At 42.7% G+C, this 11,228-nt stretch overlaps 2 protein-coding genes across 3 annotated transcripts in view; both read left to right on the top strand.

Annotated features, from left to right (window-relative positions):
• Nucleotides 1–6,475: 6,475 nt before the first annotated feature.
• Nucleotides 6,476–11,059, top strand: LOC104453897 (ureide permease 1). 2 transcript variants are annotated; one of them, XM_010068543.3, is made up of 8 exons: nucleotides 6,476–6,667; nucleotides 7,715–8,017; nucleotides 8,207–8,345; nucleotides 8,553–8,724; nucleotides 9,090–9,133; nucleotides 9,254–9,342; nucleotides 9,552–9,926; nucleotides 10,406–11,059. In XM_010068543.3, exons 1-8 carry the CDS (start codon nucleotides 6,665–6,667, stop codon nucleotides 10,571–10,573), a joined length of 1,293 nt encoding a protein of 430 aa, XP_010066845.1. In that variant the 5' UTR covers nucleotides 6,476–6,664; the 3' UTR covers nucleotides 10,574–11,059. The 2 variants fall into 2 exon arrangements, with proteins under 2 accessions (XP_010066845.1, XP_010066844.1); XM_010068542.3 differs by having other exon boundaries at nucleotides 6,477–6,667; nucleotides 9,251–9,342.
• LOC104453896 (probable inactive purple acid phosphatase 1) overlaps nucleotides 10,625–11,228 on the top strand; it is a 6,241-nt gene continuing 5,637 nt past the window's right edge. Inside the window, exon 1 of the mRNA XM_018859863.2 lies at nucleotides 10,625–10,710. Within this exon, the coding sequence (XP_018715408.2) occupies nucleotides 10,625–10,710 (86 nt within the window). The remainder of the gene's footprint in view (nucleotides 10,711–11,228) is intronic.

The raw sequence follows: 11,228 nt of genomic DNA, 5'->3' as shown, positions 1-11,228 counted from the left end.
TTGGTATTTGAGAAACTTATCGTGAAACTCTTTGAGTCTAAATGTGCACATGAAAACCATTTTATTTTTGTTCCAAATCTAATTTTCTATTCTAAACTTATATATGGAACAATAATCTGTTTAGTAATACAATTTCATTTTTTCATGCCGCCATATGTAAATAGTTTCGTGTTTGAGCTTCTCACACAAATTTTGCTCTCGTTTTACTTGGTCCGTGAAATTAGTGTAGTATCTTTCAGGCTCATGATTTGCCTAAGACAGGTTTCATTAGGGAATGAAGGAAAAAAAATACATCCTTAGCTTTTATGAGGGTCAAGGCTTGTTTAAGAAATAGGCACAATAATTTTAATCAATAAATTTTAAATGGCGATTCTTAAATGCTGCGACAATAATTGAAAATATATCATTAACCATTGATTCCTTATCAAACGTAAAATTGGAATAGTCATTGATCGATATCTTAACAAAATTATCAACATGCTTTAACAATACAATCGGGGCAAGACACAAGTAACGTCAATCACTTTTCCACTTGAACAAATTGAGTAATCCCTTCCTAGCTATTGTATTATGCTAAATTTCTGACTTAATTGGACCTTTTAAGTCAAATATTAATTAAGATTGTTAATCACAGTTAACTCACCAAATGTTGAATTTACATATTTCGGCCCTTAATGTTGGGATATAATAGCGGAAACGATAGGATCTTGCAAATTACGTCAACGCGAAATCACCAGAGAATTAAACGAAAATCGGGACACTGAAAATTTACGTGGTTCGGTCCAGTGATTCTGCACTACATCCACTTGAGAGCCAAAGAAAATAATCCACTAAAATCGGAGAATCGAGTTTACAATCGCTCAATCGCTCAAGTGTTTCCCGCACCTAGATTTAACCCCAAACCCCAAGTGTATAAATAACAACTTAATTGGGAATAAACTCACGGCACAAATTACCACGAGAAAAAACTCTCTACGTACGGCTTCGCGAGGCTTCAAGATCTTGCGGATCTTCCTCAAGCGAAGTGGACGTCTCACGTACGTAGGTTTCTCTCGCAGCTCCTTCGGCGGCTTCTTGCTTCGGCGTGCGTCTCTTTTTTGATCGAACGTCCACCTCTACGCAGGGTTTTCTTTTCCTTTTATATGTGTGCCCCAAAAGTCAAATTCTTGACTTTGTGCCCCACTAGAATTCAATCTTCACTTTCAAATTCGTATGCAGAGGACTTCAAATCCAAATAGAATTCGGCCGTGCAAGGATTCAAAAGTAAATAGGAAACCTGGGCTCACCGTGGATAACATCTTTTAGCGACAATTCCGAAAGAAGAAATTCATATACCGTGTACCCAAATATTTATTTTATATTTCCTCTTTTCCAGCGAAAACTCGAGACATAATTTAACAATTCTCCACATTGGCTTGATGTTTGAAGCCAAGTTATAGTGCTAATTATCCATGCTGCTCTCCCAACGCCCGACGGCGCTCACTCTCCACAGACGCCAATAGAGCTCAAGCGAGCTTGAGCTTCGTCACAGAATGACTTAGTCATCATGTCTGCGGGTTATCTCGCTGTAGCAATCTTTTTAACAATAACAATACCATTAGCTAAGACATCTCGGATGAAGTGGTACCGACGTTGATATGCTTCGTTCGCTCGTGATAAACCGGATTATACGCCAAATATATCGCACCTTGGTTATCACGGTGTATATCCACACTTTTACGTTCTAACCCAAAGTCCAAGAGCAAACTTTGTAACCATATCGCCTCTTTCGCTACAAAGGTTAGTGCCATGTACTCGCCTCGCCGAAGACAAGGCAATGTGATCCCGTAAGGATGCTTTCCAACTAATCGCACTACACGCTAGCGTAAACACATACCCTGCTAAAGACCTGCAATCATCCAAGTCACTGGCGTGATCCGAATCCACAAAACCAGTGGTCTCACTGCCATTACTGTCCCTCCGATATACTATACCCACGTCTGTTGTCCCCTTCAAATATCTGAGGATCCACTTCACAGCTTCCCAATGAGCTTTACCAGGACGCTTCATATAACGACTAACCACGCTCACAGCTTGTGAAATATCAGGCCTAGTGCACACCATAGCATACATAATACTACCCACGGCACTAGAATAAGGAACACGGGACATATGCTCCTCCTCCTCCTCAGTCTGCGGTGATAATTTTTCTGAAAGTTTAAAGTGCTTCGCTAAGGTGTACTTACAGTTTCGCCGACCGCATGTTAAAACGTGTCACAATTTTCTCAATGTATTTCTTTTGAGACAGATGTAAAACTCCCGCAAAGTCCCGTCACGCAAAATCTCCATACCCAAAATTTTCTTTTGCTTTTCCTAAATCTTTCATCTCAAATTCAGCATTCAACTGCCTCTTGACACATCAATATCGACATATCCTTAGCTTCTATCAGCATATCATCAACATATAAAAGTAGATAAATCAAAGAACCATTCTCCAATCTCCTAAAGTAAACGCAGCTGTCCATATGACTTTTTGAATAGTCTTGACTAGCCATGAAAGCATCAAAACGTTTATACCACTGCCTAGGAGATTGTTTCAGCCCATACAAAGATTTCTTCAACAAGCAAACATGATCTTCCTTACCCGGAATAGCAAATCCCTCAAGTTGCCTCATGTAAATCTGCTCCTCCAACTCACCGTGAAGAAACGCAGTTTTCACATCTAGCTGCTCTAATTCGAGATCCTGCGAAGCAACTAAGGCAAGTAAAACTCGAATAGAAGTATGCCTTACCACAGGAGAGAACACCTCATTGTAGTCAATGCCTTCACGCTGTGTATACCCTTTCGCCACAAGTCTCGCCTTATACCTCGCTGCCTCGACACCAGGAATGCCCTCTTTCCGTTTGAAGACCCATTTACTTCCAACAATCTTTTGGCTCTTTGGTACTTTGACCAGCTCCCATGTCTGATTTTGATGGAGAGATTCCATCTCTTCACTCATAGCCCCTAGCCACCGCGACGACTCCGAACTAGCCATCGCCTCGAGTAAGACGAAGGCTCATCTGTCTCCACCTCATCACCTACAAATAATGCATAAGCAATATCGTATAACCATAACGTACCGGTGGTTTAATTTGCCTTCTCTCTCTATCCGCGGCTATAGTCTCGCGCGCTTTGCTGGTTGTTCACTATCACCGACTTCGTGAACTGGCTTCATTTGCGCTCTTAACCTGTTACCTTCGAGGTCTCCTGAGTCTCCACCCGAGGCTCCACCTCATTTATGACACCATGATCTCTTCTCTCGTTGGTTGTGTCTCGAACTCCTCCGTTGAAGCATTGCGGTCTCGTCGAAGATCACATCTCTGCGATTAGAAAACCGGGTGATGCGGGATCGGTGCACCACAGCCGGTAGCCTTTCACCCCTTGTGCATAACCCAGAAATATGCACTTCTTTGCCCTCGGCTCAAGCTTACCATCACTCGCATGAGCATACGCATGACATCCGAATATACGTAATCCGGAATAATCAACAGGTTTCCCCGACCATACTTCCTCAGGAGTCTTCCACTCAATAGCAGACGATGGAGATCGATTTACCAGGTAACATGACATGTTCACTGCTTCAGCCCAAAATTCCTTGCCAAGTCCTGCATGCGAAAGCATGCATCGAGCTCGCTCAAGCAAGATTTTGTTCTTCCGTTCGCCACGCCATTCCGCCGTGGTGTCCCGTGCACTGTGCGGTGTCTTACAATACCTTCTTTCTCGCGAACTCGGTAAAATCTTTACCACGTAACTCCATGCCATTATCGGTTCTCAGGCACTTGATCTGCTTATCTGACTGCTTCTCAATCAATGCCTTAAATTTCTTGAACCGATCAAACACGTCATATTTGTGCTTCAGAAAGTATACCCATACCTTCCTCGAATAGTCGTCGATAAAAGTCAGCATATATCGGGCACCTCCTTTCGAAGGAACCGAAGACGGGCCCCGATGTCCGAATGAATATATTCAACAGTCGTTTGGTCGAATGAATAGCCGTAGTAAACTTAACTCTATGCTTACTTCCCATAGATGCAGTGGTCACATAAGTCCAGCTTCCCTGTTTTCTGACCACTCAACAACCCCCTTTCACTCAGCATCGTCATACCTGCCTCACTCATGTGCCCCAAACGCATATGCCATAACTGTGTCAAGTTAGAGTCGACTCACTCGATGAAACAAAGAAGACTTCCACGGTCCACGGTCTCTCCCAAGATGATAGAGAGTATTCACTTTCTTCCCTTTCATCACCGTCATAGCACCTCGAGAGACCTTCGCTCCACCTTCAGCGGTGTACCGCACCCGATGTCATCGAGTGTCCCCAGAGAAATAAGGTTCTTCTTGAGCTCTGGTACATGCCTCACATCTGTCAATGTGCGAACCACCCCATCGTGCATCCGGATCCGAATTGTCCCTATCCCCACAGCCTTACAGACTGCATTATTCCCCAAAAGAACTCTACCACCATCTGCAGCTTGGTAAGTAGTAAACCAGTTCTTATGAGGCGTCATGTGATAAGAACACCCCGAATCTAGCACCCATTCGTCTCCTGACGAAGTAGCAGTCACACATAAGACAGCTTCTGCATCCCTATTGCTCCCCTCAGCAACGTTTGCCACACTGGTTGTAGCATTCTGCTTTTCAACTTTATTTCTCCGCTTTGGACAATCTCTCCTGATGTGCCCCTCCTCGTGACACTCAAAGCACTTCACGCGTCCCTTGGACTTTCTATTGCGTGATTTTGATCTGCTTTTACCTCTGCTGCTACTAGGCTCTCGATGTTGTCTCTACCCCGAATCGTTAGTGCTTGCGCCGCCCTTTCGCTGACCGTCATCTCGCAACTTTCTCTGCCCTCTTTAGAGAATAAGGCGGACTTTACCTCTTCGAGGTAATCGTAGTACGCCCCCTGCAATGAATCGGTAAAGTGCTCCCATGACTCGGTAAAGAGGCTAACAACATCATGCCCCATTCTTCATCATCAAGTATCTTACCGACGTTCTTAAGATCCAACATGAGTTTATTAAATTCATCTAGGTGGGTTCGATAGACATACCTTCGTATATCTAAACTGAAACATCTTCTTCAGCATATACAAGCGATTGTTCAAACCTTTCTTCACATAGAGTGCTTGAAGTTTTGCCCATAATGCTGCGGCATCCTCCTCCTCAATAACCTCTAGTAAGACCTCATCCGACAAATTTAACAGGATTATGCTCTTTGCTTTTTGCATAAGCTCTACCCTCTCTGAGGCTTTCATTATAATCGGCAACTCATCCTCACCATCCAGTGCCTTGGCCAAACCGTGTGTTGTCAACAAAGCTCGCATCTTGATGCTCCATAACACAAAGTTATTTCTCCCATCAAACTTCTCAATCTCGATTTCCTCTCGAGACATAATTGCAATAACAGAATTTCCGGATAATAATCGACAAGCAAAAGCCCCAAATCACAATCAAGAAATCCAACCCTACGCTCGATACCAATTGTTGGGATATAATAGCGGAAACGATAGGATCTTGCAAATTACGTCAACGCGAAATCACCGAGAGAATTAAACGAGAAAATCGGGACACCAAATTTACGTGGTTCGGTCCGAGTATCGGCACCTGCGTCCACGAGGAGCCAAAAGAAAATAATCCACTAAAATCGGAGAATCGGAGTTTATAATCGCTTCAATCGCCGAAGTGTTTCCCGCACCTAGATTTAACCCCAAACCCCAAGTGTATAAATAACAAATTGGGAATAAACTCACGGCACAAATTACCACGAAAAAACTCTCTACGTACGGCTTCGTGAGGCTTCAAGATCTTGCGGATCTTCCTCAAGCGAAGTGGACGTCTCACGTACGTAGGTTTCTCTCGCAGCTCCTTCGGCGGCTTCTTGCTTCGGCGTGCGTCTCTTTTTGATCGAACGTCCACCTCTACGCAGGGTTTTCTTTTCCTTTTATATGTGTGCCCCAAAAGTCAAATTCTTGACTTTGTGCCCCACTAAATTCAATCTTCACTTTCAAATTCGTATGCAGAGGACTTCAAATCCAAATAGAATTCGGCCGTGCAAGGATTCAAAAGTAAATAGGAAACCTGGGCTCACCGTGGATAACATCTTTTAGCGACAATTCCGAAAGAAGAAATTCATATACCGTGTACCCAAATATTTATTTTATATTTCCTCTTTTCCAGCGAAAATTCGAGACATAATTTAACACTTAACTCGGATTGTCCAACAAGCTAGGCTGGAGTTTAGAAACGGAACGAACGCGACAAGGGCCGTACTTTGGCGCGCTGGAAAGTCGTACACGCAACGCAATAGGCGGCGTATTAATTTCGGTTATCGACTTGTTTATTACACGTCAGCGCCAAATCAGCGCCACGTCAGCAAGAGGCCGGTAAAAAGATGACATCTGTCCCTTTCCACCTTCCGGCACTATCTGGCGAAATCACATGTAGAAATAGATTCCGCTCGTGATACGATGTCCGACTTTGGCGGCCGTTGAATATTCGGCTGGTGACTCTCCAGTTGCTCTCCCTGTAGCTCTTAGCTTCGACGCGACACTCTCAGCTCGGCGTCCGGAGTGCGCTGAGCTCTCCACCAGTCGCTTGTTCTTGCTGGAATTCGGACTGGGTCTTCGTGGATTCACTGCAAGGATGGTGAGTGAATCGTGCCATCAGCTGTTCTATCCTGTATTATGTCCTCGGACGGAAGAATCGAGACGGGTTTCGGCTTTTGAATCGAACGATTGTTTCTTGCTTGCTATCTGGCCGTCGCTGCTTGGGTCCGACTTCTTCTGGTTGTCGGATCATCATATACCGTTCTGGCCTTTTCTGATGTTCTAATGTTTGGTTGGTGTTGATTCTTGTGTGAGAGCATAGATGCATGTCGATTTCTCATGCTTCGCAATTGCCTATGTAACTCTTGAGTATTCAATGTGGAATGTGACTTTGTTTGCGGTGGTGTTGTTGGGTCGTTTTAGTTGCTGGAGAGAATTGGGAAGTACGGGCCGTCGGGTGATCATGAGCTCCGACGGTGTCTGATTACACCTCTTCCGCTTCCCTCGATGAATTTCTCCCTAATTCCGTAGATGGTCTCTACTGTATGTATGGTTGGCATGCTGTTATGTGGTGTCGCTCTGTGAGTTAATGATGTGGCGTGTGACAAAAAGGGTGGACGCGTAGCTAGAGCAGCGGCGGCTAACCTAGCAAACTTGCAGGAACCGCAGTAATTCTGAGTTTAGGAGTGTCTGCCGGATAAGTTCGTGATTGAAAGCTGATGCAGAGAAATATATTCTTGGAAAGGATTTCAAAGATAGTGTTTATTTTGAATAATGAAGGGCAGATTATAATATCTTAAGCGCCTATTTATAAGGAGGTTGCTCTCTAGAAAATAACCAAATAATTAAAATCGAATAACAAAATTAAGGAAAACATATTGATAAAAGGTAAAGTTATCAAAACACAATTAGAAAATTTGCAAAACACGTCTAAAATCTGTGACATCTCGAACATCAAGGGAAATGCGTGAATCGAATATTATAATCCATTTGTAATCTTGAAGATCACGCAATCCTCTTTGATTTGTAGGATCACCTGCTTTTATTACGCTCCAATATTTTCATAAAAGCATTTGCATGTTTCTACATCAAAAGGCCAAAAGAAAGGAAGTAACTTTGTCTCCAACTATCCATTTCTGTCTCACAGGATTTTTCGTGGACGCCTTTCTTGAATTTTTTTTCGATAGAAGGAACAACTTCAAGTGGTTTGAAAATGTATCTCGTGGAGAACAAAGTAGGAGCCATAGCATGCATGCTGCTTTCGCTCTTCTTCTTGGGAACATGGCCTGCCATCTTCACTTTTCTGGAGAGGCGAGGCCGCCTTCCGCAGCATACTTATCTGGATTACAGCATCACCAATCTCCTGGCAGCTGTATTTATTGCCTTCACTCTTGGGGAGATAGGCAAGGGCACCACAGATTCACCCAATTTTCTGGATCAGCTTTCTCAGGTGACTTTCTCCTTCCAAATTATTGGAGATGGTTAACGTGCAACTTTGTGCTCTTCTGTTTTGTTTTTCCTCACACTTTCTTGACTATGCTTATCAAAAGAGGTGTTATGAGTGCTTGACACTTTGTCGCTGCTTGTACGTGTCAGCCCTAATTATTGTTTGAAATCTTATAGTAAGTAATTGATGCAGGATAATTGGCCATCCGTTCTGTTTGCTCTGGCAGGTGGAGTGCTCCTCAGTCTAGGAAATCTTGCCACACAATATGCATTGGCTTTGGTTGGTTTATCAGTGACATTAGTCATCACTTGCAGCACGACTGTTGTTATAGGTACTTATCCGTTTCTCAATGCCTCTCCATGCTCGATGTTTTGGTCATTGTATGCTAGTGTATAATGAGGCACTTAATTCAGTGCAAACCAGAAGGACCCCGAGCTGTGCAAAGGAATTTGCTGACCTTCCTTCCTAACTAATACAACTGGCTAATAGCATCACTTCTGTAGCTTAGTCTTTGTTTTTGTTTGTGACTCTTTGACAGGCACAACTATAAACTACTTCTTGGATAACAAGATCAACAATGCGGAGATTCTTTTCCCAGGAGTGGGTTGCTTTTTCATTGCAGTTTGTCTGGCCTCAGCTGTCCATGCATCAAATGCAGACGATACCAAAATGAAGCTTGACCAGTCAGGTCTTGGCAATATTGATGCCAAGTATGTATAACTGCCTATGGTGAATGTGCTGTCTTTTTCCAAGCTTACAGCCTGATTCATCCACTTTTCTCCTGGAAGCATGATGATGAGATGGATTTGAATTTTACTTCTAAAATAGATGGAAGTGCCATCTAGAAAAAGTCGTTTAAGAATTCATTGGAATTTCTTTGCTTAACACTTAGAAAAGTTGGGTTTCCTCCACTGATTTCAAATTTGAGAAACTTTCTGAAGATTCTTATGATGATTGCTCCCAAGAAACTTCCTGTCATATATCCCCTTTGGTGCCACTTCAGATGATCAGAAGATAAAAAGCATGGTTTTCTCACTGATCTTGCTTGACTTGTGGCACTTTTGATTGAAAACAGGACTTCAAGCTTTTCTGCCTTGAAAGGAGTACATCAAAATGATGGTAGAACTTTGATTCATTATGCAGTAACAGAATTGTCCATCAAACTGATTCCATTTCCTGAAAACAGCAACTTTGGTTCTTCATCTCTGCCTGCTCTAACATTAGGCTTCTTTACAGAAGATATGGAAAATGCAAGTGGTTTATCTGAGAAGGTGGAAGTAGGGACAGCAGATTCTCTGATCGAGCTTGAGTACCGAAGAGCAATTAAGGTTGTTGATTTTATCTCACCGAATTGATTTTCGAACCCAAAGGAGTTTAAACTCATCTGAACATTTTGCACTTTTTACATCTACTCCGCTATGAGATTATCCGCAAATGCGCATCCAACTGCTATAGGAAATTTAGGTTATCCATGTTTTTCTTCTGCATTGTATTCCAAATGATGACTTAACAATTCATTCTTCGTGACTTCTTGTAGGTTCTTGGGAGGAACACTTTGTCTGGTCTTGGAATAGCTTTCTTCGGTGGTGTCTGCTTTGCTCTTTTCTCACCTGCATTTAATTTGGCAACAAATGATCAGTGGCATACTTTGAAGGAGGGTGTTCCTCACTTGACAGTTTACACTGCATTTTTCTACTTCTCGATATCATGCTTCATCGTTGCTGCTGTTCTGAATGTCAGCTTCCTCTACCATCCTATCCTTAATTTACCCAGATCATCATTCAAAGCTTATTCAAGTGACTGGAATGGAAGAGGTTGGGCTCTTTTAGCTGGCCTTTTGTGCGGATTTGGTAATGGCCTCCAATTTATGGGAGGTGAGGCTGCCGGATATGCTGCCGCAGATGCTGTTCAGGTTCGTTCCTGTGCTTAAGAGTACATGTGCATGAGTGATTTCACCAAGAGAATATTACGACAACATCCTCATGATGATGGCAATATTTTCCTTGATACCCCTAGTTTGGAAAGCCTACAACAGGCACTCTGTTAAATTGCTATTATGTCCACCGCTTTTTGGCTATCACGAGAAATGCGAGTCAACTTTAATCAACATGAAACCCTTGGATTTTTGTTATAGTAGCCAAATTTGAAATGTTAAAATATCTCACTTTGTGCTTAAGTATATAGCTTTGTAATGTCACAGCTAAAGAGGTTATGGCTGTGATTTACTTCTAACACACGCTTTTCATTATCGTTTGATGTACAGAAGGTCCAAATATGAAATGTCAAAGTCTTATCGTGGCAAAAAGTATAGTTGCTGCTTATGAGAAATAGAAAGAGTTTTGTAAAATTGCAGGAAAGATTTGCTCCTCGTCTTATCTTAGCTTCATGCAGGCACTCCCGCTTGTTAGCACTTTCTGGGGCATACTTCTGTTTGGAGAGTACCGCAGATCATCGAGGAGAACCTATGTGCTGCTTGTTAGCATGCTATTCATGTTTGTTGTGGCCGTTGTGCTTCTCATTGCGTCAGCAGGACAACGAAGCGTGAGCGCCACTGCCTAGTTCTTTGCAAGATCCGGCACCTACATAAACAACAGTCTCATTTAGTAAGGCATGGTGGCAAATTCTGCGGTTATCAACGGTCTCATCCAGAGACCGGATGAAAGAATCATCATATTCAACCCCAGAAATGGAAGGAAGTTCAGACTTTCTGGGATCTAGACATCAAGGAATTTCCTAGCTGTCCATCGGCGATGAAACTCCGACACCTGGGAATTGAATGCATTTGGTTGATTTCCTACCACCATTGTTTTTCGTTGTGAATACTTATGGGTTTGGGTTTGTATGTAATTATTTAGGTTCACCGGATTTTTCTAGGATAAGAATGGCATCAAAAGAATCTGAATGATCACATTTGGAAGCTTGGCAATGGCATGATTGGACTTAAAGATCAGGCCTAATGTGTTATCCATGCTTCCCTGCAGCCTATATGTGTATTGAAATGTTCAAGCCGGCCTGGCCTCTCTTGATGTTGAGGCGTTACCACAATTGGCCCGTTGATCGACTTCTCTTTGCATTATGGACACATGAAATAGCTACTATGTGCAATTTTCTCTCTCATGGGAGACATCATTCAAACAAAATCAGAAGTTTCACTGATCCACAAGCCTATGCAACATGAATTTTTTTTATTTTTTATTTTGTAGGAAAAGTAGAA

This window comes from Eucalyptus grandis, chromosome 7, assembly GCF_016545825.1.
Source record: "Eucalyptus grandis isolate ANBG69807.140 chromosome 7, ASM1654582v1, whole genome shotgun sequence".
NCBI classification, from domain to species: Eukaryota; Viridiplantae; Streptophyta; class Magnoliopsida; order Myrtales; family Myrtaceae; genus Eucalyptus; species Eucalyptus grandis.
The sequence above is the reverse complement of the archived record's forward strand: the minus strand, read 5'-3'. Positions and strand labels throughout refer to the sequence as shown.

Excerpts from the sequence above, each read along its gene's own strand:
- LOC104453897 (XM_010068542.3), top strand. Across the intron at positions 9,134-9,250 it reads AGGAGTACATCAAAATGATG|AAGATATGGAAAATGCAAGT; the intron begins GTAGAACTTTGA and ends GCTTCTTTACAG. Across the intron at positions 9,343-9,551 it reads AGTACCGAAGAGCAATTAAG|GTTCTTGGGAGGAACACTTT; the intron begins GTTGTTGATTTT and ends GACTTCTTGTAG.